At 41.5% G+C, this 27,008-nt stretch overlaps 2 protein-coding genes across 3 annotated transcripts; one reads left to right on the plus strand and one right to left on the minus strand.

Moving 5' to 3' along the window:
• Positions 1–6,405: 6,405 nt before the first annotated feature.
• On the minus strand, positions 6,406–14,651 carry Tmed7 (transmembrane p24 trafficking protein 7). The gene is made up of 3 exons (XM_015996415.3): positions 14,268–14,651; positions 12,091–12,336; positions 6,406–9,201 (listed from the first exon to the last, which is right to left on the minus strand). The coding sequence occupies exons 1-3, from the start codon at positions 14,478–14,480 to the stop codon at positions 8,965–8,967; spliced, it is 696 nt and encodes a 231-aa protein (XP_015851901.3). The 5' UTR covers positions 14,481–14,651; the 3' UTR covers positions 6,406–8,964.
• Positions 14,652–14,880: 229 nt separating this feature from the next.
• Positions 14,881–25,232, plus strand: LOC102917321 (eukaryotic translation initiation factor 1A). Of its 2 annotated transcripts, none has more exons than XM_006977660.4 (2): positions 14,881–15,015; positions 23,469–25,232. In XM_006977660.4, exon 2 carries the CDS (start codon positions 23,685–23,687, stop codon positions 24,117–24,119), a length of 435 nt encoding a protein of 144 aa, XP_006977722.1. In that variant the 5' UTR covers positions 14,881–15,015; positions 23,469–23,684; the 3' UTR covers positions 24,120–25,232. The 2 variants fall into 2 exon arrangements, with proteins under 2 accessions (XP_006977722.1, XP_015851912.1); XM_015996426.3 differs by lacking the exon at positions 14,881–15,015 and adding an exon at positions 15,736–16,081.
• Positions 25,233–27,008: the final 1,776 nt, after the last annotated feature.

Raw genomic sequence — 27,008 nt, forward strand, 5'->3', positions numbered from 1 at the left:
TGGTGACTTGGACAATGTTGCAAACCTTTGCTTTTGTTTTCAATGGAAAAAAGCCTCTGTAGCAGAATGTCCCCAGTTTTCCCCAACGAAGGAACAAGCAACGTTTAGTTTTTAATCAATCTTTGTTGCAATTTGATTAGTTAAAATAACAGCTACTCTGTGATTTTTTTGTGAGGCTGATCATTTGTTGGGCTACCATTTAGGAACCAAGTAGGAAGGGCTAGGCCACCAAGGTCATTTGAGAAGGGAAAGCAATGCCATCTATTGTCACCGACTTCACCTTCTCCTGACAGAAGATGAAGGTGCTGGATGCAGGTAGTCGCACAGTTAGTTTCCCACTCTTATCAACCATGGAACTTCTCCTGTATCAATAAGTACTGCCTCACCTGCCACTCCTTCCAAATATCCAAAACTAAATGACAGACTGAACAAACATCTACTTCCCCATTCAACACTGACACCACGTGCACCAGTGAGCTAGAAGTCATTAACGTCCACGGTAAACTGACTCAGCCTTTCCCACTCTCTTTTGAATTGCTTCAAATGTTGTTGCATTAATCATCACAATACATACAGGAGTTGCTTGAAGGAAATGTTAAATTGGTCATACACACATACACATAAACTTAAGTTTTTAAAAAGGAGAAAAAAAGGAAACAGAGTCTGATAATTAACTACCTAAACACCCACACCCATGAAAATAAAGAGGGCATGGATTCAAAAAAAGAATAAAAATATAAATAAAACCAGAATTTAAAGAAAGAAAAAATAAATAAAATAGGCTCAATAAGAACAAATTATAATTATTTGAACAAGACTAATAAACTGCTGGTGGGCATGCTTAAGAGAGACAGAGAGGACATAAATAACAGTACTGGATATAAAAAGGAGATATCAATGAAGACCATAAGGCATCTAAATAAACATAGAACATATTGGCTCCATTCCAACAAACTGTTCAAGAGAAACACGCTGTCATCTCTGGGCCTTTTGCATTCCTACATGTCTCACTGGAGCTGTCAACAATGCCAGTCGCAGGCCACCATTTTCTTGAGGTAGTGTTTACTTGAGTAATCCTGAGATAGGATGCTAGTGGTTCCCTCCAGGACAGACAGACAACCAGCTTAGCACTTGCTCTAAGGGTAGCAGATTCCCCAGGCTCACTGCAGGCTCATCCACGGGTTCTTCTATCACTTATGTGGACTGTGTGTGCAAGAGGAACCCGTGAAAACAATGCTGGTTTTCCCAGGAGATAAAGCCCATTGTCTCAGGTCCAAGACCTCTGTGTCGTTTGCCAGTATCTGGGAAATAGGCTACTTTATTAGTGTAAGATTAAAAACAAATCCCACAAGTAAGTGAGACTTAGTGATGGTCCAGTGAAGATACCATCATACAGAATACTGATCAAAACTGTTCACCATTGTAGCATCACTAGCGTGGACTGACAATAAAAATCAGGAAGTATTCTGTTGGAAGCCAAGCTAAACTGATTTGGATAGCAACACATAGTGATAACTATCAGTTTAAAAAAAATCACAAATTTAAGAGGAATAAATGGGGACAGCCCAAGGCTATGTGAATCTAGACTCACGATTCGACACAAAGTGAGCATCTGATCAATGGACTGGCTGAGAAATTAACAGGGAAATGTTAGAAATGAGAGCCACTGAAGACCTCAGTCAAGTCCAGTATCTCTACATACATAGGAAGGAAGTCTGTGCACACACCAGGAAGGCTCAAGAGAACTCAAGGTCTCGCTACACTCCTGGCTAGTCATAAGGCTATGTTTATGCAGAAGAGAATGGAGTTACAGTCCTCTGTACATCACTGGCCACTGCATATGTTGAGATGAAATCTGGACCAACAGCCAGAGTTTTGGATACATTTCTCAGCCCATACACATATTCGCCAGAGTAGTTTTACAAGGTTGAAGTGTTTGAACACAGCCTGGGATCTACCACTAGCTGACCACTAAGCTTTACTGGCAGAATAGTGACATGCACTATACTGGCGTGCACGCGTGCATGCATGCATGAATGGGTGGGGCAAATGAATCAAATAAAAACAGTGGACACATAAACAACCACATCCATGATCAAATTCACAGAATCCAGGAGAATAAATGAGATAAACATGCTGTATACCAGGGGTCTGTTACTCTATCTAAGGGAGCACTTTACACACACACACACACACACACACACACAGACTGACAGCAGGCAGAAGTCTAGACCTTTACAAAGGAATGATCAATACTGAAATTGTAAGTATACACAAAAGAGACTCTTATTAAACAGCTTCCAGTAAAATTGACTTTGGAAACCAAAGACATGTATACCATAAATGTATGTAATTTTTATTATTAACTAAAATGAAGTTAAATAAACACAAAATATTACTTTGGAAACATGGACTCAACTGGTTAAAATTCAGTAAAGGTTTTCTATTTTTATGTGCACTAGTGTTTTGCCATGAGTATTGGGTCCCCTGGAACTGGAGCTACAGAAAGTTGTAAGCTGCCATGTGGGTTCTGGGAATTGAACCTGGGTCCTCTAGAAGAGCAGTCAGTGCTCTTAACCACTGAGCTATCGCTCCAGCCCCCAGAAAAGGCTTTTTTATATGCCATGCTAGGACTAGCCAGACCACACTGGATTGACTTTGTTAGTATCATAGAGATAAAGGGCAAGCCATGATAAAGGAGTCAGCTAGTCAACAGCTCTCAACATGTATGCATCAAATAAGAGTTTCAAAATATATGAAGCAAATATATATATATATATATACATATATATATATATATATGAAGCAAAACCTGATAGATTGCAAGAGGAATATACAAATCCATAAGTCTTACAGAAGGCAATTTGAGTACTTTTCAATAAATCTACTGATAATAATAATAAAAAAAAAAAGCAAGTAAAAACTGGGCAGGAATGGTGGACTTGACCTCTCCCAGCCAACTTGATCTCATCCACATTTAGAAAGCGTCCCACCTAACAAGAACCACGGATAAGAAATGGACTCTTTTCTGACCATAGCATGATTCTCAAGCAACTTAAATCATTCAATTATTTTACTCCTGTGGAATTAATTGAGGTACCTGAAAAAAAGAAATTAATTTTAATTAAATTCTATTTCCTTTACGTTGTTGAACTGTCACAAGGATGTTTACATTCTTACTAATTCTTTAATAGCTGTAGTATTAGTAGTTGAAGAAGCGTAGTAGATGTTATATGACTTCCCTTTCTGGGACTGGTAATTTAAATCCACTTTATCTTCCTTCCTGACACACTTGCCTGGAAATCTGTCAACTTTGATCTTTTCACTAAATCATCTTTTATTGATGGATTTTTGGTGTTTTGTTGTCTAGTTAATTTATTTCTGCTTCATGTTGAACTTGTCCTCTCTCTGCTTATTTAGTTGGAAGCTGAGGTTTTCCTTTCTTCCTTTTTTATTTATTTATTTATTTATTTATTTATTTAATTTTATTTTACAATACTATTCAGTTCCACATAACAGCCACAGATTCCCTTGTTCTCCCCCTTCCTGCCCCCTCCCCTTCCCCCCAAGCCCACCCCCTATTCCCACCACCTCCAGATCAAGGCCACCCTCGAGGACTGAGATCGACCTGATAGACTCAGTCCAGGCAGGTCCAGTCCCCTCCTCTCAGATTGAGCCAAGCGTCTCTGTACAAGTCCCGGGTTTCAAACAGCTATCTCATGCATCGAGCCCAGGACCTGGTACCACTGCCTAGATGCCTCCCAAACAGATCAAGCCAATCAACTGTCTCACCTATTCAGAGGGCCTGATCCAGTTGGGGGCCCCTCAGCCTTTGGTTCATAGTTCATGTGTTTCCATTCGTTTGGCTATTTGTCCCTGTGCTTTATCCAACCTTGGTTTCAACAATTCTCACTCATATAAACCCTCTTCTTTCTCGATAATTAGACTCCCAGCGTTCCACCTGGGGCCTAGTCGTGGATGTCTGCATCCAGATTCCTCAGTCCTTGGATGGGGTTTCTGGCACAACTATTAGGGTGTTTGGCCATCCCATCACCAGAGTAGGTCAGTCCCAGCTGTCTCTTGGCCATTGCCAGCAGTCTTTTGTGGGGGTATCTCTGTGGATTTCTGTGGGCCTCTGTAGCTCTTTGTTTCTTCCTTTTCTCATGCGGTCTTCATTTACCATGGTCTCCTATTCCTTGTTCTCCCTCTCTGTTCTTGATCCAGGTGGGATTCCTTTCTTCCTTTCTAACAGGCATTTAGTGTACACAGATACAGGCAGTCAAAGCAAAAATAAACAAGTAGAAGATGCAAATCAGGCTAAGATGCTTTTCTTCACAGCAAAGGACACACTCAACAGAATGAAAAAGCAGCCCATGTATGGGAAGAAAACACCTGCAAAGCATTCCCCTGAAGATGGCACCCCCTAATAATCTAATTTAAAAAACAGGCAGTCTTCTTTCTTCCCCTCCCTTCAATCAAGCAAATAAAAAATGGTTAACAGCAAAAGAGGAGTTTGGCATCATTAACCATCAGAGAAACGCAAAATAAGCCATGAGATCTTACTTGCATACTTATTCAGGAAAAATACCTATCTGTATTTTCTTCCCAAATGTATAAACTCCAAGATGAAGTCACTCAGGAGATCAAATATTGCCTTTGTTCTCAGCAAAGCTAAAAAATAGTTTTCAGTTTTGTAGCAACAAGGGCTGGGTCATGCCTTATGTCCCTGAACAGGAAATGAAATCACTCCGTTACCAGCATGGCCATAGACCATGGGCGTCCACTGTGGGAAAACAAGGTCCAACTCCTTAGGGATAAACCTTTGACCTATGTATCCTCTTCTTGTAGTACCTTGGGTTCACTGCTTTAATAGTTTTGTTCCTGGAGGTGAGACTATCTTAATTTTTCAAACTTTTAGCAGGTAATTATGTTGGTGACAAGACATTTACATGCTTTCATATCTGTCACATACTATGAGAGTCAGATTCTATTCATGCCACAGTAAAAACTTTAGGAACAGAACAAAGACCAAGAGACCAGAACTGAGGTGGATAAAATGATATATAGTACTTATATACATGCAGGACTTTATATATTATATATATAAATTTATATAAGTACTATGTAAAATACATTTAATTATATTATACATATATATTTATATGTATGTATGTATGCATATATGTATGTATTGAAACAAGGTCTCTCTAGGTAGCCCTGGCTATCCTGGAACTCATAATGAAGACTAAGTTGGCCTCAAACTCAGAGATCTGCCTGCTTCAGTCTCAGATTAAATGTGTCACTATGTTTGGCGATAAATAGCTTCGTTAAATACTATTGTTTTGATAGGAGATAAGAAATACTGATGAAATCAGTATTTAATGAAATCACTTGTGCAAGGTCACAGAATCTTGATTTAACTCAAGGATTCCAAAGCCAAACCACTGAAACATGATTAACCTAGTTACATCAAAAGTTTAGGGTCTGCCTGCCAAGGGTCACATTGAAACTAATTACTGGAAGAGATGAGCTGTTTCCTAAACTCTCTGTCTTGTCTGAAAGTAGAAATAAACCTCCTAGTTCACAGGGCAACTGCAGAGGACACAAAACTTTCAGTCCATGACAACCCAGAGTAAGAACTCAGTAAACAGCAGTCTGTAGGTACTGGAAGTTCCCTTTTGCAGAGTTCTGCCCAGGACCCAGACGCCTTTTCCATCTCTATGGGGAGTGGAGGTGAGTTAATGCTGTTTTGAACGTTTTCATTAAGGACTGTAAGATGGAAAAGGAAGCAGTGGTTCTAGCCTTATTAACCTGTTTGGGTTAGTCCCTCCTATGTCCTCCTTTATGAAATGAAAGATAAACACTATTGTTGCAGAACAGTACTATGAGCTGTGTATTTCTTTTTTTTTTTTTTTTTTTTTTTTTTGAGACAGGGTTTCTCTGTGTAGCTTTGCGCCTCTCCTGGAACTCACTTGGTAGCCCAGGCTGGCCTCAAACTCACAGAGACCTGGCTCTGCTTCCCAAGTGCTGGGATAAAAGGCATGCGTCACCACCGCCTGGCGAGCTGTGTATTTCTTTTGTTCTTTGTGTGGTTTTTTTGAGACAGGGTTTCTCTGTGTATCCCTGGCTGTCCTGGTACTCACTCTGTAGCCCAGGCTGTCCTCAAACTCAGAGAGACCCACCTGCCTCTGCCTCCAGAGTGCTGGGATCAAAGGTATGTGCCACCAGCTGGCTAGTTTCTATACACTGGCTAATCTCTAAATTCTGTCTCCCACCCCCACCCCCCAAACCATTTAACACATTATTAACACTGTCCAGCCTGAAACAGTACTGAGAGCTATGTGTTTCTAAGGAGTTTTAGAAAGAATTAAATCCTGAGAGAAACAAGTGAAGTCAATTTGCTGATTTTTAAATTTTTTTTTTTATTTTACATGAAACTGATTGGTGTAATCCTGTGGAACCATCTTTAATTTAGAGAAAATTCTTTTTCAAAAGTAAACAAAAATCCTTTGAATTATTTATATATTAATTTGTCTAATTTTTTGAAAACAAAACTCAGTCAGCTTTATCCTATTTAACTATAAATGTTACACTTAGAAATTGAAACAAAAGATGGATAGTACAGAGACATAAATGAAACCTTTCAGTAAACTGTATTTTCAAAGGTGATTATTGAGCCCAGAGGAAAAGTTGTAAGCCACAAACTATGGTTTTTTTAATAGAACAAAAGAATATTTAAATTATGCAAAGCAGTATCTTAAAACAAAACTTCACCCAGTTGAAATTTTAGTATAAACTCTTGTATCAAGTTGCTTTCCATTATTTACTCTGCTTTAAAAATAAGACAATTATGATATTCAAACATGTATTGAGTCATATGACCAAACAAAAATATTTGGGAAATTCAAACTCCTGCAATAACTTATATAAGGATTATAGAAAAAAAGACAAGCTACAAATTACGTCAGAGAAAAAAGAAATCACACAGCATTTATGTGTGGGTATGTATGTTTTATATATTCACACCAGTTGGAACAGATAGCTGTCAAAATTTAGCCAGCTTTTGGAGATGAAACTAAATTCATACTATTTCTGACAATGGGTAACTGCTGATTTCAAGTTTGACTCATGGTTTCATTAAAAATGATTTATAGTAATAGTTCACTATCATGACATTTTTGAGAGGCACAGATTAAATGATTTATGCCAAACCTGGCAAAATCTATACCTGACTCCATTTAATTACAGTATCCAAAGAGCCCACCAGCAACCAGATATGTCGTTTTTACATGTGCCCATGCTTAGTAATCGCATTAACGTTGGTGCTTAAACCATTTACAGCTAAGTAGATGGGCCATTTAAAAAGCCGCAGGACAATTTCAATACAAGATCTCAAAAGGATAAGCTTGCAAAACCTTAAACTCTTCTTAATCTGTAAATGTTGTTTAAGGAGTAGTGATCTGGTCTTCAGGAATCCTAAAAGGTGGAAACACATTTATTCCTTTTATACCAGGACATCTGAAATTAGTAAGCAAGACAACTTGAATTCATTTTGCTCTTGCATGCGTATGTGTGCATATATATATATATATAGGTGTGTGCGTGCGTGTACATTTTAAGATGGCTTAGAATTAAGTCACCTCTAGTCAGTAATGGTTAAGTGACTAGAATGGCTAGTCAGTCGATATCCTGCGATGTCACATGTTAAAGTCTCCACAACACAGACTCATTTAGTTCTCATCACCTGTGGTGAGGAGGCATGGCTGAAAAGCAACTGCCATGGTTTTTTTTTTTTTAAACAGCAGAGAAGCCTGTTTATCTATACAATTTTCCATCATTATGTATTCTATTCTGAATACTTGGATCAAAATCTCATTTCAATCAGCTTAATCCACACAAGGTGTAAGACACCAACAGTACAAACCAATTCTACAGATTTTTAAATAGGAAACATTCACAGCGTTCTAAATTTTTAACTTTAGGGCTGCTAATCAAGAGACTGTAGAAACAAGACCAAAGTGAAGAGATAAAAATGAACTTCTCAGTGCATCACATCGTGAGGATAAAATGTATGGCACTTATGTGGTACTAGATCACAACTGTCGACTTAGGCTGGGAATGATTGACAAGAACTAGTTTACCAGAATGTTCAAACCACTCAGATCCCTCTTTTCTTTGTAAAAGCCTCAGAAATGCAATGTCACAGACAACTCGCTAAAACTGTTTCTATTTCATTTACCCACATTGTAGTGTCTCATCTTATTCTTTATCCTAACAGTTACAACTGTCTGATTTTTAAGGTCTATTATGCTATTTTTCTGAGTGGTGATAACACTTCTAAACAAATAACATTGCTAGTTATAAATCATAGAATGAGAAAAAAACAAACGAACCAAAAAACCTGTACATTTTTCAAACTAGCAAGAAATAAATTATATCATGATATATCAGTGAAAATTGTATCAATATTAACTAATAGTTCTATGGTAGATTATTTTCCCCCATAAAATTAAGCAGTGCAGAATAGGGCCTGGCTACAGTTAATCACATTTGGTTTTCTTAAAAACACAACTTTATTCACTATAAACAATTAAAAGGCAGTTTTCTTCCTCTGAAATACACAGACATTAAATCTAAGATTTTTTTAAAGTATCAACTACCTATTAAGAAAAGTACTTTGAAATGGTTAAAAGGAATCAGAATACCAAAGTTTAGTATATGAAGAGTAGATAGAAACCAAGAAAACATAGATCATTGCTGTTAGATATTTCATATGAATAGCTGCATTAAGGTCCAAAGTTTTTCCACCTTTACAAATAAAAAGGTGTCCTCTCCCCACGGGGATATGCACTGTACATCTCTCCCAACAAGTAGGGTTTTAGAATGTTGCCATGTTAAGTTCTTCAGTACCTAAAATTGGAGGACAGGACTATTACAGTGGCACTGGTGCATCTGAAAGCGTAGTTACGACCCAACACGAGTTGTGGTGGTTCTTTTATCCGAGAAGAAACTTTTCAGAAGAAACACCTGCCCTATGCTAACCACCAGAAGGATGAGGGCTTCGCCCACAGACCAATAGGCCACTCTTGTATTTAGATCCTCTGCTCGGCTTCGGCCTTGAGCCTCCCTCAGTCGGAAATGAGTCTGATAGTCGATGACGGACTTCAGAGCTTCATGAATGGAAACACAAGCAGATTCCATCTAAACAGAAATATTTTCAGTTAGTTTAGCATCTTTCATAGTTCTGTACCTAGCACATTTTTTCTGCTATATTTATCTCAATTTCTCACTGGTTTGACGTTGTTGTAGTGAACTGGCAATCATTTTTTCACTCATATCAGTTGATCTGGCAACGACACTCTTCTACTCATTCCCCTGGGACAACTACTGATACAGGTCTGTTCTCCACAAACCAGGATGCTGCAGTTAAGGTCAGTGGCTACTAAATTTCCAAAGAAGGTTCTTAAGAACTAGAAGAATGCAATAGTGGGTTAATAAGTTCACCAATAATGGGAGCAGAGGCCACAGCCAACATACTCTAAACCAAATATGAAAAGACCCCAAATGCAACTAATCAAGTTATCTGAAACTTTAAACAGGCATAAGCATTATCAACATCTTTAGCTATTTTGAATCTGATAGTGGTAAGAGAATGTCCTTTATCCTTAACATTTTTTTAGTGCTTTTTTTTTTTTTATTATGTGTATCAATGTTTTGCATGCCCGTGTGCACCACCTACATGCCTGGTGCCAGAGGAGTCCAGAAGAGGGTACTGGATCCCCTGGAACTGGAGTTACAGACAGTTGTGAGCCACCACATAGGTGCTGGGAGCCAAACTTGGGTCCTCTGAAAAGCAACAAGTGCTCTTAACTGCTAAACCATCATTCCACTTCCACCTTTTAAAAGTTATCTCTTCGATAAAAACATCTCCATCAGGCCAAGAAATAAACCAATATGTATATGCCCAGTACATTCAAGTTTCAGTATCTCTGATAATTGGCTTGTGATCCTCCATTTGGATGGTACTTTACTTTTTGTATGATTGTTATCATCTGACTTAAAATGGTTATACATTTTAAAAAAATATAGCAGGGTTTAATATTCTACTGTTGAAAACCTAACCCTGAAGAAGAAATACATGATTCATTACTATTTTATCTCACAAACCATGTAGGAAAAACTTAAAGGACACATTTAACTTTGTCTTAAATGTAATTAAGGCACACAGACATTAGGAAATAGCCTAGTTAATAACATTATAATGCCAGGTATGCATGCCTGTAATATGAGTCCTGGGCGAGTTATGGCAAGATCCAAGTTCAAGCAGACAAACCTGGACTATGTGATGGGTTGCAGGCTAGCTTGGACTATAGAACAAGACATTTTGATAGGCAAGATAGGCAATTAATACGTGGGAGTATGACGTAAGAACAGTTATACTCGATGGACGTGGTAGCTCACACCTTCAATCCCAGCACTTAGGAGGCAGACATAGGCAGATTGCTGTTGAGTTCGAGGACAGCCTGGGCTACAAAGTGAGTTCCAGGACAGCCTATGCTGCACAGAGAAACGCTGCCTCAAAACAACCAAAAAAAGGGAACTGTTATAATGGAGAAAATTACTGTAATTAATAAAATTCATTCCTATAATTTTTGAGATGTAGGTTTAATTTTTTTAAGCCCTTAAAGTGAAAATTTTCACATCTATTCCAAGAATAAAACTGAGTCCTATATCAATATTTATTAATGTATGGGCTGATGCTGTGAATATGTGTTGCTCTGATTGGTTGATTGGCCAGTAGCCAGGCAGGAAGTACAGGCGGGGTAAGCAGAGAGGAGAATGCTGGGAAGAAGAATGGCTGAGTCAGGAGTCACCAGCCAGATACAGAGGAAGTAAGATGACAAGGCAGAACTGAGACAAGGTAACAAGCCACGTGGCTAAATGTAGATAAGAATTATGGGTTAATTTAAGTATAAGAGCTAGTCAGTAATAAGCCAGAGCTAATGGCTGAGCAGTTATAAATAATATTAAGCCTCTGTGTGATTATTTTACAAAAGGCTGTGGAACTGTGGGTGAGAGATTTGTCCCAATCGTGCGCCAGGCGGGACACAGGAAGACTTCCAACTACAGGCTGATCTTGTTTCATCTTTATTTCTATTTTTCTATGATTTAGAGCAATTCTTTTTTAAGATTTTTTTTTTCTGCATGTACATATGCCCACCATGGTGTTTTTTGCCCCAAGGCCAGAAGAGGGCATCAGATCCTGGGGAACTAGAGTTACTGATGGTTATGAGCCATCATCTGGATGCTGGGAACCAAACTTGAGTCCTCTACAGACCAGCAAGTGCTCTTAACTGATAAACCAACTCTCCACCCATATTTAAAGCCATTCCATGACACGGCAGCAACATTCCCCCACAGCTGAGAGAAAATGCTTTAGAGCACCGGAACTGCTTAGCCTTTCCACTTTCCTGTACAACTAAAGCTTCCATCTCAGTGGCTGCTGTGGTATGGACCCTCAGTGTCCCTTTGGGGCCACACGCTAAAGCACTGGCCACAAGCCTACAGCACTGATGGGAGGAGGTCTTTGGATGACACTGCTTATTGGAAAGGAGTTATGCCACAGGGGGCAGGGTCTTGAGGGGTACACTAGGATCCTGGGCCCCTCCTCTCTCTCTGCTGGTGTGAATGTGAGTAACCTTCCTCTACTGAGCATTCCCAGCCACGAGTCTTCTACTTCTCCACAGGCTAGCTGACCAGAGCAGGAAACCTCTGAACCATTAACAAAATAAACCTTCCCCCCTGCTAAGTTGATTCTCTTAAGCTCTCTGTCCCAGCAATGGAAACCGAGCTGTGAGTTCCCACCTAAGTCAACGCTTCTTCCTTTCTTTACACTTAGGGGGTTCATAAAATCTTTTATCCCTGGGTTTCATCACAGAAGTCTCAAGTTATCTTTCAAATGTCTAATCTGCAAGAATTTAGATTTTTAAATAGTCTCAAAATTCAATGTTCATTAAAGAGTAAACACATAATGTTAAATTATGTACTCCTCCCCCTTTTAATCAATGCTCATCTGCTCTTTTTATTTACCTGGGTAAGGGCACTGACTCGGTTCTCACTGGGAAACAAAGGTGGGTCTTCTCCAACTTGAAAATCAAAATACACTGTTTTGTGTGTGAAAGTAGAAAACTCATTGCTGAAGCAGAATTTGTATGTCCCATTTCTGGAGGCTGTGAAGGTGAAACTGTCATACTGTTTCTTCATCTCCTTGTATAAGACTTTACCATCAGGATCTTCCAATCGACAATCTACATCATAGTGACCACCAGTGATCACCTGTAAGAGAGTTCAGAGATTACTGCAGCAAACAAATTTGAAAAAAGATCAACCTAGTTTCTTGCTAAAATGACAATAAGGCTGTATACAGAGGTCTTCCTATCACAACTTCACACACCTTGATTTTCACCAGTGGATTAAACATGGCACTAAAATTTCAGTTCAACTAAAGCTTTATAGAAAGTGAAGAGGTTCCTTCCTAACAGCAGAGAGGAAATATAATCACACCAACCATTCAGACAACTGTACTTGTTGATATAGTTTAAAAAAAAAAAAAAAAAAAAAAAGGCACCCCTAACAGGATTTCTCTGTAGCACTTGGCTGTCCTGAATCTCAGATCTGTAACCCAGGCTGTCCTCAAACTCACAAGATCTGCCTGACTGACTCCCAAGTGTTGGGATTAAAGGCTTTCACCACCATAGCCTGGCCAACTACAAATCTGTAATCCACCACAAATCTGTAATCCATAGGAGCTGGGGCTATGTGTGTGCTAGCACACATGGCCAGATAAAACATTTTGAAGCGACAATTTTAAAAAGCATTTAATAATCTAGGCATTTACCCTTCTCTCTAAATACCCTTTCTTCCAAGAGAATAATGCCTTCATTTTAATATATCTAGGTATTCCATACCTTACCACAGTACTCTGAATAAAACAAATGGAAAAAATCCAGAATGTATCACCAGCCATATTAGCATCAAAACTTAAAACAAGCAACCTGATTTTAGTTAATAGTACCTCCTCTAAATTTGAACCAGCAACCTTATTTTAATTAATAGTACCTCTTCTAAATCTGTCTGGTCACTTACAACTGGGATTGGCTATCATCTCAAACTCAGCTTTCACCACCTGTTCACATGATCACAACACTTTCTCTCTTTTTCTTTTTTCTTTTTTTTTTTTCCTGGTTTTTCGAGACAGGGTTTCTCTGTTTTGGTGCCTGTCCTGGATCTCATTCTGTAAAGCAGGCTGACCTCGAACTCACAGAGATCTGCCTGGCTCTGCCTTCCAAGTGCTGGGATTAAAGGCAGTTTTTTCTCCTTCTGTACTAATAATACTAACCTAGTCTAAGCTATTATCGCTTCTTAAAAAAATATTTTCCTTATTTTCAATTGTGTGTATAGGTGTGTCTGGGAGAGGGTATGTGCATATGAGTGCGGGTGCCTGCAGAGGCCAGAGGTGTTGGATCTCCCTGTAGCTCTAGTTACAGGTGTCCGAGCCACCTACCATTCAAGAGTTGCTGGAATTTTAAATAAGCCTATTAACAAAACCAGTAGACTGTGTTAGACTAAAGAAATCACACTGATGAAAAAAGTTTCTGTTTTACATTGTCCCAAAACTGGCACTCTTGTTTAATCGTTTTGTTTTGTGTAGCTTTGAGCTTTTCCTGGAACTCACTCTGTAGCCCAGGCTGGCCTCAAACTCACAGAGATCCGCCTGGCTCTGACTCCCAAGTGCTGGGATTAAAGGCGTGTGCCACCACCGCCTTAATCACTTTTTTTTTTTTTTTTTACAACACCTTTGACAGATGGTATTTAAAAATCCTGCAGTAACCAAGAGTCCCGGTGTCACACAAAAACAAAAACAGAAACCCCAAACCCAAACCCTCAAAGACCCGAAAGGATTATGGAGTTATATAAAAACCCGATTTAACTGGAGTTGTGGATTACAGGAATACGGAGCTGGGCATTTGTGTGCTTTAAAAAAAAAATCATTATTTCTTAAAGAAGAAAGTTATTTAATAGGGCTTAAATTCAATGAATGACACCGGAGAATGTCACAGCCACAGGAAGTGTTTCTGGAATTCACAAAGTAGTTTTTTTTTCTCTAAGCTCCTAAAAGAAAAGCCAAATGCCCTGCCTCCGCAACCGAGGCGACTCTTAGGTTAGCCAACCACAGTGGCTGGGGAGGGGGTGGGGACCCGTGGTACCTGGAACTCCAGGGTGCACTTGGTGCCCTGAGTGATGTCCTCGTAGAAGCATTGCTTGGCGTTGTCGGGCAGCTCGAAGGTGATCTCGGAGGCGCCGCTCGGGCCCGGCAGCAGCATCAGCAGCATCAGCAGCGGCGGCAGCAGCAGCCGCCTGCATCCCCAACAACGGCCCGCGGCGGCCGCCCAGCGCGGCGCCGACCCCGGCCGCGGCATCCCGGCGGCGCGGCGGCCTCAACGGAGGAGCTGCGGGGCCTTCGACGCGCACGCACGCACAGCAGGCCCGGCCCCCACCGGCCCCGCGAGCCTCAGCGCCGCGTGCGGACGAGGAGCGAGCGCGGGCTTCCGAAGAGACGCGCTGAGGGCCCGACCGGCGCGGCTCCGACAAGACCGGAAGAACCGGGGAGGGGGGCGGGAGAGGGGGTGGCGGTCCAAGCCGGCGGACCAGCGGAGGAAGAGGCCTCGCTGACCGGAAGTGCGGCGAGAGCCGAAGCGGAAGGGGCGGGGCCGGGGCCGGCGCCCGCGCCCCGGATGTGACATCCGGGGGGGGGCGAGGCGTTGGAGTGGGGACGTGGAAGCGCGCGAGGCCCCGGCGTCACGTGGGCGGGCCTCCGAGGGCGAGGGGCGGGGCACGTACGGGGGGGGGGCGCTCCGCAGGAAGGGGCGTGGCCGGCCGTTGCCTAGGAGGGGCGCGTCGTCTTGCTGCTCGCCGGGCTGCGGCGGTGGACGGGTTCCGCTGTGATTTGTCACCGTGAGTACGGAGTTTGGGGGCTCCCCGAGGGACTCTGGAGAGCTCGTTTTGGCGGGGGGCGGGCTGGAAGAGGGGGAGTTTACTAATCGCCGGTGGCAGAGAGGTTTGCAGGACTCAGATGATAATAGTCATGGGAGGAGGCCGCTGAGGCGGAAAGCGCATGTTCTCGGGGTTGAATACAAGGCTAGAATTTCCAGTCCCTGCTCTTTGCCTCCCGGCCCCTCTGACCTCAGCCTGGATGCTGAAACCCTGCCTTAGTCTAAAGAGTGCTAACAGTGCTGCCGAAGATAAATACGGATTGCTGCAGGAGTCCATGATCTGGGAAAGGCGTCTAGAAGAGTGGCCCGCACGTGGTCCGCTCTAGTTAAGTTTCGGTTAAATAAAAACAAGCCTCTATTATTGTATACCCCTTATCAGGCTCCTTCCGCCAGTAAGTGGCCAAATGGCCATTGTGTCTCTTGTACTGATTGATTAGGGAGTGAAGGAGCCAACAACAGCCAAGTTACTAGTTTGCCTGTGGTCAACATGGCGTTTCTTTTTTCTTCTTCTGACTTGTTTATTTTGCTCTTGTTTCTCGAGACAGGGTTTCTCTGTGTAGATTTGGTGCCTGTCCTGGATCTCACTCTGTAGACCAGGTTGGCCTCGAACTCTGAGATCCGCCTGGCTCTGCCTCTGGTGTGCTGGGATTAAAGGCGTGCGCCACCACTGCCCCACCAAGATGGCGTTTCTTAAAGGGCACTCATAATATATTTTCCGTGTAGCAGTCAGGTGTTTTTTTGTTTTGTTTCCTTTTTAAAAAAATAAAAAGGCAGAGGTGGGCTTTAGGCTGCCGAGAATTAGTACTAGGTTTTTATGAGAAAGAAATAGCAGGCAGGTAGGAGTGAAGCCCGGCCTTGAGTGAGCATGCGGTAGGGCCTGTAGAGGAAGAGCCGGAAGTCTACTCCCTGCCCTGGGGCGCCCTGAGCTTCTGCAGTGGCCTAAGGAATGGAGGCCAGAGGTCACAGCCTTAGTTTCATCTGGACTGGGGAGAGACTACACCTTCCTTAGAAACAGAAATATTTTGTTGGTGAGTGAAAGTAAAACTGAATTTGACGGTGAAAAATGTAGGTTCTGTTTTCTGACTGTGATCTTGGGCAGGTAATAGCAACTCTTTTAAACCAGCCTCTGAGCTGGGAATGTAGCTCACCCGCAGAGCATGTCCAAGGCCCAGCGTTGAATCCTCAGCAATGTAGGGGTGAGGGGGCAGGGGGACAGATTACCTTCTTTCTTCATGACAATACAAATAAACAGGAAAGAAGGAATAAGATTAAAAATCTCACTACAGTATGAGGGGTCTGTGAAGGAGGAAAGGGAAAAGGGAAATGATATAACTATAATCTCAAAAATAAAATAATAAAAAAAATCAGTGCAGTATCACTTTTAATCAAAACTATCACCAAACAGGCAGCATTTTAAAAGTATAACAATGCTAGACGTTGTTGTATGCTGCTTGTGGAGATGTAGAAGGGGACAACTTTGGAGAAAGCCTAATACGTAATAGAATGAAAGATACATGTATATTATGTAATATATATCTTTATGGCCTGGCAGTTTCACTTTCCATAATTTTTTAAAAAAGATTTATTTATTATGTATACAATGTTCTCAGTGTAGTTGATTGTGAGCCTCCATGTTGTTGCTGGGAATAGAACTCAGGACCTCTGGAAGAGCAGCCAGTGTTCTTAGCCTCTGAAACTTTATACCATACTGTACATATACCTTAGACTATTTATTTTGAAGTAGTGATTCTCAGAGAATCTTCTGAAGACACCTGGAGGCTTCTGAAAATCTTTCAGAGGGTTTGTAGTTGTTTGAGGCTGGATTTTTCATGATGTGTTTCAGTCAAAACAGCATATCGTAGCAGATTGAAGGATGAATCTAAATTTATAAAATATACAGCAGTGTCTTTCCTGCCCTATAACAGGAGTTTTCTCCAGTTCTACCCTGGCCCACAGTCAGGACAAATCTCTCTCACCCGCCGTTCCCACAACCGCTCAGACCCAACCGAGTAAACACAGAGACTTATATTGCTCACAAACTGTATGACCACAGCAGGCTTCTTGTTATATAATTTTTTTGTTTGTTTGTTTTGTTTTGTTTTTCAAGACAGTTTCTCTGTGTAGCTTTGTGCCTTTCCTGGATCTCGCTCTATAGGTCAGGCTGGCCTCTAACTCACAAAAATCCACCTGCCTCTGCCTCCCAAGTACTGGGATTAAAGGCGTGTGTCACCACCACCCGGCTGTTATCTAATTTTTATATCTTAAGTTAACCCATTTCTATAAATCTATACCTTGCCACGGTGGCTCGCGGCTTACCAGTATCTTCTATCTCCCTTGTCATGGCGGCCGCTGGCGTCTGGCAGTGTCTTCTCTTCTCTGACTCAGCCTTCCACTTCCCAGAATTCTCTTCTCTGCTAGCCCCGCCTATACTTCCTGCCTGGCTACTGACCAGTCAATATTTTATTTATTAATCAATCATAGCAACGTATATTCACAACACACAGGACATCCCACAGCAATCCTCAGAGATTATCCTAAATTTAGAGTGAACCCTAAATGCAGTGAATGGTGACCTGGTAGAAGAGAAGGTTAAAGACACATAGAAGAACATAAAGGCACGCACATAGATTGGAGAGATGTGTGCACAAGCCAGGGAACACCAAAACTTGTCCATAGTCCTCCAGACAGAATGAGTCAATGCTTTCATTTCGGCTGTCAGAAAATAAGTTTATATTATTTTTAAGTCACTGAGTTTGTAGTTTTTTGTTACAAGGTGTAAAAGACATGAACATTTCTTGAATTTGGTGGATTGTTCTTTAGTAAACTTGTCAAATATCTCATAATTATGAGAATGTCAAATGGATCCAATATTTATCACTTATGCAGACATGGAGGACAACAGTTGATATCCGGTGCCGCTTCCTCTTGCTCTCCAGTAGGGTTTTTTGAAACATGTTATCTAGGATCTCAGACTGGGCTAGATAGGCTGGTTAGCAGGCCCCAGGGCTCTCTCTTCCTGCCTGTCTCCCAGCTCTGGGGTTAGGCACAGGCCACCCTTTGGCTATGGTTCTGCAGAGCTGAACTTAGCTCCTGATGTGTGTGCAGCATGCACTTTACCAATGGGGCCATCAACCCAGCCCCTTTTCATAATTTCTGGCTTAAGAGACAGACAGACAGGCACGCACGCACGCACGCACGCACGCACGCACGCACGCACGTGAGACAGACGCTTGGAGTCTGAATTCCTAAATCTCTGAGTGTTTCTACAGCCTGTAATTTCCCTACAATATATTTGAAATTAAAAGTGTGATAGGAGAGTGTGACACCCTGATACTGAATAGAGAACAAAGCCACAAGGAAACTCCGACATTGCTTTGTCACACACGTCACGTTTGTCTCAAGGAAGCCATTACTTTTCAGAAGCTACCAACCAATGCCTGAAATGGAAGCTATGGAAGAAAGAGTCCGGGAATCCAGTCAGTTACTGGATGGTTAACTGGTCAGAAAGTATAGTAGACCATGTTGCTCATCTCCCTGTGCAAGTTCCTCAACACAAGATTTGGGGTTACAAGCCTGATGTTTGGGGCCAGTATTTTACATCCACATTTGGAAGGCTTTGTGTAACACAATGGAAATTGAAGGTCATGCCTTTCTTTTCAGAAAACCTCATCGCCCCGACAGCCTGTGACCACCAGGTGGTGCTGTTCGCTTTTCAGATTTCTCCGCTGGCCCAGAAGCCGCACTGTCTGCTTTCTGAGGCTCACAGAAATGACACAGCTGAAACATTTGAGCAGAACTTGCTAAAGACAGCAGACTAACAAAAGGGAGGATGAAGAGTGATTGGCAGTGGACAAAAACCACTAACTGCTTCTAGAGTCGAGTTAAGGATGTAAGCTCTCATTACATCAGGCAGATACCCAGGCATGTGGTAAGAGCCACAATGTACGGGGTGCTATGACAGCAGGTCAGGGACAGTAAGTTTGCACTCCTGCTGTACACAGCCTTTGCTGAGTGAAGAGAGTATGTAAGAAAACAGGTTTTTATTAAAGATAGGTAGCGTGATACTGTGAAAAGAAACGGGGACATGAGCATGACATACCAAAGCTGGTTTTCCGTTGTAGTCTGTGGTGATTTACTGTGTTCCCCAATAAACTTTGCCTGAAGAACAGAACAGCCACTAGATCAAACATAGATGCCAGGCAGTGGTGGCACACACCTGTAATCCCAATACTCGGAGCCACACACCTTTAATCCCAGCACTTAGGATCTCATGCCTCTGTTTGGGAAGCACATACGCCTTTAGTCCCAAGAAGTGCCGGCTGGGCGGAGAAAGGTATATAAGGTATGGGGAGACAGGAACTAGAGACTTTTCAGGCTGAGGAGTTGGTGAGGTAAGGGGTGGTGGCTGTGGCTTGTTCCTTTGTCTCTCTCATCTTTCAGCATTTACTCTAATATTCTGGCTCCAAGTTTTTTATTAATAAGACCATTTTAACATTTGTGTTACAGTAGTCATTTTCCAACAATGTGATACTAGGAAATTTTGTTAATAATGTCACAAATAATAATGTAAATAATGTTAGACATAACCTTATATTTGTGGGCCCTGGAGACCTACATATTTTGTATATATGAAAAAGTTTAATTTATTAGCATTTTCTACCAAGATTTCAGTTATCTTTGTAGAAATTGACACAAGGATCATATGGACATAGAAAGACTTCAAACAGCCAAAAAGGAGGGGGAAAAAGAAAAGCCAAAGAACAAAGTTTAGTGAGTCACACCTCATAGTTTTTTTTTGTTGTTGTTTCGAGACAGGGTTTCTCTGTGTAGTTTTGCGCCTTTCCTGAATCTCACCCTGAAGCCCAGGCTGGCCTCGAACTCACAGAGATCCTCTTGGCTCTGCCTCTCGAGTGCTGGGATTTAAGATGTATGCCACCACTACCCGGCCACCTCATAATTTTTAAACTTACTGCAGAAATTTACACAGCATTTGTTACTGGCATTAGGATAGACTTATAGATCCACAGAGAGCCCGGAATTGAGAGGCTGGACTGGAAGCCTCATAGCTACAGGCAGTTGTGCCAAGAAACAAGTGTCAGCAAGGGTGTCGGGGCTTCTTGCCCAAATGTCTTAACCTTGCACCAGTTACTGTTGCTCTTCATGAAATACAAAACTATTGCTTATAGTCATAGAGAACTGCACTGTTCTTTTGGGGGGGGGGGTGTTCGAGACAGGGTTTCTCTGTGTAACCTTGGCTGTCTTTGAACTTGCTCTGTAGCCCAGGCTGGCCTCGAACTCACAGAGATCCGCTTGGCTCTGCCTCCCGAGTGCTGGGATTAAAGGCGTGCGCCACCACCGCCTGACTGGGCATTGCACTGTTCATAAAGAACATAAAGGTGTGTGGTTTGCTTCTGTCTCTTCAATTGCCCAACTTGACGGCACCAACTTTCCCCCAGTGCACCCCGGATTGGCACAGTGTTGTGATACTGTGACTAGTCCCAGAAATCAAAGCTGAGTCTTTGAACCAGCATCAGACCCCAGATTGTGTTGTGTAATGTTGGAGGAGTATAGGGAGAAATGGGCACTGTTGCTCAACTGTCGTTACTGATGACCTGGAATGACAAGGTCTTAAGAAATCAAGTAGCTGTGGAACTTGATCACTGCAGTGATAATGCTTTTTAAAACATTGTCTCGGGTGGGTTATTTTTAAAATATCGTCATGTGGGTTATTCTGATGGCACCCTAGAGAAAATAAGTAGAGAAAAGGAGACATGAAATAGCCAGACTTCATGAGCAGCCGTGGCTATAAATGTATTTTATTGCCTGTAGTTGGAGGACGATATGGCTGAGCACTGTGCTTAGGATCTAGCTGTGGGGTTGTAAGGATTGTAGCACCAGTTAACCATCACATCCGTGTGGTTGCTTACGGTAATGTAAGGACACTTAGAGGAAATGAGTGGGATACTGAATCAAGAATGGAGGCATACCTAATACCAAAGGAAGGTGCTAGTGCATCGCCCCCAGATTTCACTAGTCTCATGTGTTTCATCTCCATAAAGCAGTTGGATTGCTGAAAAGTGCAATAGCCTATTGATAACCTAATTCTAAGAAAGCATGCTCATAGGCTATTTCATACATTGTGGTATGTACCTTAAATGAGCAGCTAAATTAATCTAGTAACAAAACAAATGTGGTGTTTGCAGAAATGTACTAGGCCATAAAGTAAGACTTAATAAATTACTAGGAATTGCTAATACAGTTGGTTTTTTTCAGCAGTTGTAAACCATAAAAAGAAAGCAGAAAAACTTGTTTGGTATTAAAAACAAATGACAGGAAAGTCATTAGCATATCACTGGCAAGAAGAGTAAAGTACAGAGCTTGAAAAGCCAGTGAGAAGATTATTATCTGTAAATGTTTATTTGTAAAACCCAAACTCTGCCCCGCTCACTCCCCAAAAGGCCCACTACTGATAGAAATTTTGAGTTTAGTGAAAGCACTGGATATCTCTATGTAGATATCAGAATACTCAAATATTGAAATGACAATTTTTGGGTAATTCGAGAGATTAAAAAATCTAGAAATCTGCAAAAAAAAGTTGATGAGAAATTTAAAATATATATGTATGTAAATGGAGTAATAAGACATTTTAAGACATTTAGACTCAAATGTTATTTCTTTCTGATTGGTCTGTGGATGGTATATAATTCCAGTCAGTATTCTAGTAGGTTTTTTTGTTTGTGGAAATTGGCAAGCTGATTTTAAAATGCTTATTGTGATGCAGAATTCTAAACTAGCCAAATCAATCTCACAGAAGAAAAAACGGTCCTGAGGACACAGACTACACATTCCAAAATATACCACAAAGCTTTCATTCAAATAATCTGGCATGGGGACAAATTAGTCAAGAAACAGACTGAAAAAGGAATACCATTGCAATTTACTGGAAGGATTATATTTCAGATATTTTGTGATAAATGGTGTTGGATCAGTTTGAAATCAGTATGGAGAATAAAATGACACGTGAACACTCTATCATACCTATAAACTAGTGTTAAAGAGATGGAGGCAGGAGGATCACAAGTTCCAGGCAAGCCTTAGCTACATAGCAAGACCCAGGCTCAAAACAAACAAAAACAAAGGCATTATATCTAAAGTCCCCTAAAGAACTGAACAATAGGCTGGGGAGATGGGTCAGTTGGTAAAGTACTTGCTGCGCAAGCATAAGGGCCTGAGCTTGATGCCAGCACTCTGGGCTTTCTCTACCAGCATGCCTAGCCCTGGGGAGCAGAGACAAGAAGAGGATCCCCAGGACTTGCTCACACATGTTCTAGCTGAATCCATGAACTTTGGGTCAGTGAGAGACCCTGCCTCAAAAACAAGATGGAGAGTGATTGAGGAAGATACTCAGTGGTGACCTCTCACCTCCACATGAACATGCTTGTATGGTCATGTGTCGCCTCTACACACAAGTAATTCAAATTTGGAACAAGCATAAAGTACAGTATTTGAGTTTTTTTAGTAACAATCTTTCTGTCAAGAGTATCTGTTGTGTTTTGTCAGAAGTGTAGATGGACATGTTTGTGTCTTTATACAATGTCAGAATTTATTGAATACAATAAATTCATAAACTCACATTAGTTTTATTTGATGTAAGAAATCCAGGTTTGCTTGATAGCTGATCACTGAATAAAAGAATCATAGGTTCTTTTATTCCAACCTTAATTACTAGTATTAACTCCCAGATCATACACTGCACCTCCTGTATATAAGTGGGTTGCAGAATCTTCATTAAAAAGGGTCAAACAGGCTGCCTGCCTGTGTTCAGATTGTAGAGGAGCTGTCCTAAAGGCAAAGACCTACTGCAAGAGCAGAGGCAGGCCTGTAGGGCACCAGACCATAGCTGTTCAAGTGCGAAGACATCCATCCAGTACAGCTCTGGGTGGCAGGCCACTGGAGAGGCAGTTTGAAGGGGCCGAGTGTCAGCTTGGAGAAGCTGTACTGGAGCTGGGGTCCTTTGCTATGTATATGCCAGGATTCCTGGATGAACTTGAGACAAGTGACCAAGGGATTAGTCAGCATGCTGCTGCATTTGGCTTTGGGGTGCACCTTCTAGTACAGTCCCAGGTACGGGGGTGGGGTTCCGTCTATATGCTTGGTAAGTTCATGTGTCTTGTTTTCTGATAGATTTCATTATTTGTTGGCACAAAATACCAGTTTGTGTCTCCTGATGTGCTGGCAGTGGTGATGTTGACTTGTGTAAACAAGATGTGGAGCCATTCTTTCTGGGCACTTTGACTGAAAATGGAGTAGCTCAGGTCAGGGCTGTTGCTTCATTAGTTAGAGCAGGCCGTGACTGGGCAGAACTTTGGAGTTAATACTCCAGGCAACACAGTAACACTGGTTTTGTTTTTGCAGCTAGCAGAACCCAGGACTCGGGAACACTGTTTGCTGCCTGTGGATCTTCTATGCTTACAGTTTACCAGGAAGCTCCAGCAGCTACACAGTTGCTTCAGATCTACCACTGTTAAGACACTTCCTGCTGCCCATCCTAGGAGCAGCCCGTGGAGAGGAGTCACAGCCCGCACCAGCAAGGACTCCCCCACCCCAACTCCTGTGCTTGCCCTTACCACCATGCCGAAGAATAAAGGCAAAGGAGGCAAAAACCGGCGCAGAGGTAAAAATGAAAATGAATCTGAAAAAAGAGAGTTGGTGTTTAAAGAAGACGGGCAAGAGTATGCACAGGTGATCAAAATGCTGGGGAACGGACGCTTGGAAGCCATGTGTTTCGACGGCGTACGGAGGCTGTGCCACATCAGAGGCAAGCTGAGAAAAAAGGTTTGGATAAATACCTCAGACATTATATTGATCGGTCTACGAGACTATCAAGACAACAAAGCTGATGTCATCTTGAAGTACAATGCAGATGAAGCAAGAAGTCTGAAGGCGTATGGAGAACTTCCAGAGCATGCGAAAATCAATGAGACGGACACATTTGGTCCTGGGGATGATGACGAAATCCAGTTTGATGATATTGGAGATGATGATGAAGACATTGATGATATCTAAGCTGAACTAAGCATGTTACACTCCAAGTTTTCTGAAGCTAGTTCTGCACAATTGGGATCTTGACCTTCAGCTGTTAAGTAAAACTTCTAGCATGAGTATGACTTGTTAAAGTAGATTGATGTATTTCTATTTTTTAAAGTATTATATTTCTTTGAAAACCAAAGATGTTGAGTTATCCTAAGTGACATGTTAACACTTTGTTCTGATAGATGTAATTGAACTTGGGGTACAGCAGTGTGCACTGTTGAGGCTGCCTTTCCATTTGTGATGCTTCATTGCTAACACGTGAGTGTTGTGTGTCAGCATCGTGAGCTGCTGAGCATCATGGGCCGAAGTCTGCCCTAGTTCCAGCACATCTGCTTCAGGCCTTTCTGTTCTAATCATCTGGCTGTGCTTTGAGACTTCAGAAAGATTTACAGGTAGTGTAAGCCTGCATTTGGAGTCAGACAGAATGCAGCTATTTTTGTATTTATGGAGCCGTGCCATTTTATACTTTTCCTGTTCTATACATTGATTTTAGCCTTTATGTTGTTTCCACCATAAACAGGCATTTCACGGTGCAGTTTTTAAATTACATGGGTAGCAATTTTGAGTTTTAAAAATTAGTCATTGCAGAAATTAAACACTTAGGAGATAATCATCTTGACTTTAGAAATACAATAGTTGACAATGTTTATATGTAATTTCTACTTTTCTAAGGCATTCCCCAAAATAGGAAATAAAGAGAAATAAATATGTTCTGATACTTACATAGAGAAATTTTCAAAGGTGGTTGTTAATAACACAAAACATTTTTTTACTTTGCAAAGTAGATTGTGTAAAAGTTATTTTCAAAAAGTTAGCTACTATATTGAGGCTTTGATTTAATTGCTGTGTATAGATTAAAATTAATTAGATAATTGTATAAATGAAGCCTTCCTTAAACTAAGCTTATGTTAAAGGGAAAGGAGCCACAGCTTAATGAAAAGTCAGTTCCTGCTTTCTGAGTGGAGGGGTCCAGAAGTAGAAACACAATAAAAATATGTTGATATATATAAAAACATTTTTCTCTTTAATATGTTCATTATATCCCTGGTATGGAACAAAATAAATGACTGGATGATTTCTAGTTCATCATGAGAGGCTTTTGTTTCTTTTAAACTAGACTCTGGCATTTAAGATATACTTACTGTTTGCTCATTTCAGTGATGTTGGTATTGGTAGTCTGCAGTTCAGCCCTTGCTGCTTGGGAAGTAAGTGTAAACCTTGTCTGTCAGTCTTAGCATGTCTTATTTTTATTTTTTTATTTTTTTAATTTTTTTTTTTTTGGTTTTTTCGAGACAGGGTTTCTCTGCGTAGCTTTGCGCCTTTCCTGGAACTCACTTGGTAGCCCAGGCTGGCCTCGAACTCGCAGAGATCCGCCTGCCTCTGCCTCCCGAGTGCTGGGATTAAAGGCGTGCGCCACCACCGCCCGGCTGCATGTCTTATTTTTAAAGAGTAGTTCCTTTTCTTTGTTCCAGACACCTGTAAACATGAAAATAACAGTATTCACTTTTTTTTCCCCCAGTTATCCTATAATGTAGCTTAAGAAAATTCCCCAGTCAGAAAGAAAGAAAAGCAAACACAATTTTGTTGGTCATTGATGGGTGGATCTCTTCTAGATAGATATGCTGTTCTTGGTAAAGGCTAATTTTGTAAAATAAAGCTAGACACAGTGCCAGATAAGAGGCATTGTCCTTCTCCCCAGAAGGACAGTGTGTCTTCTAGAAAGAGAACACGTTGCTGAAGCTTTGTGTTGTTCTACACAGCATATCTAAATATGCTGTTAACTGAGATTTATCCCATGGCCACTGTACATTTTTAATACAGGAAGGAAACTTGATCATGGGCCAGCTAGCCTGATGTATTCAGTAGCAAACAAGAGACCCTGTCTCCAGTTAGGAGGTGAGGACTAGCACCTGAAGGTGTCCTTTAACCCCCACAACTGTCCCTGACATGCACGTGTGCATAGATACCCAGCACACACACAAAATCTGCACTTGAGGCTTTAGTCTCATACCTTGTTCGTTTGGAACCATCAGAGGCAAACACTGAGCTTGTGTTCACATTTCCTGTCTCCTGGTTGTTATCTACATTTTTTAATAATGAGTGATTTGTGCTGTTTATTATAATTAATGTTGACTTCAGTGTTAGAATTAAAATTAAGTACTCCTTTCCCACAACTTTGTTACACCACATTCCAGCCTCCTGGAGGTCACTCTCTCAAGAAGCCTGTGGCTCTTAGCTTTCCTCAGTTTCCCTAGCTGGCCACAATGAAAACACCAAACTCTCCCTGTAGATAGATCACTGATCAGATACTCTAGCTTCAGGGTTCCCCACCCTCAGTGCCAGTGTTTTTTATCAGACCACAGAAACAATTTCTGTGGATCATAACCTAGGATGAAATATCTTCACTTATTTATCCCAGGCTTGCCTTGAAATAGCAATGCTCCTGCCTTAGCCTCACCCTGCCCTGCTCACACATTGTGATTTAAAGCTTATTTCCGAGTCGTAGCTTAAACATGAACAGTATGCCCTTAGTCGGCCAGTTTTTGTACTTGTGTAATATTTTATACCCAATACCTCCAGTTTTATGCATATGCACTTTGAAGTGCCCCTTCTCTCTATTTTCCACCTCCCCTTAGGTGGTACATCGTTCTATTCCTGTTTAATGAAAATACTGGGGTTTGTGCTGTCACTACAAATACCAGTGGAATAGACAGACATGAGTAGAAGGTTGTGTTTTACTCAGAGCTGGCAGTCTGAGAAGGAAGTAAATGAAGACCTTAAAAGAACCGCATCTCTTCTCTAAGGCAGTGGATGTTACAGGGAGAGGTGGACATAATGGCCGTCGATCATTTCAGAGCTGAC

Source organism: Peromyscus maniculatus, chromosome 19, assembly GCF_049852395.1.
Source record: "Peromyscus maniculatus bairdii isolate BWxNUB_F1_BW_parent chromosome 19, HU_Pman_BW_mat_3.1, whole genome shotgun sequence".
In the NCBI taxonomy this organism is placed as follows: Eukaryota; Metazoa; Chordata; class Mammalia; order Rodentia; family Cricetidae; genus Peromyscus; species Peromyscus maniculatus.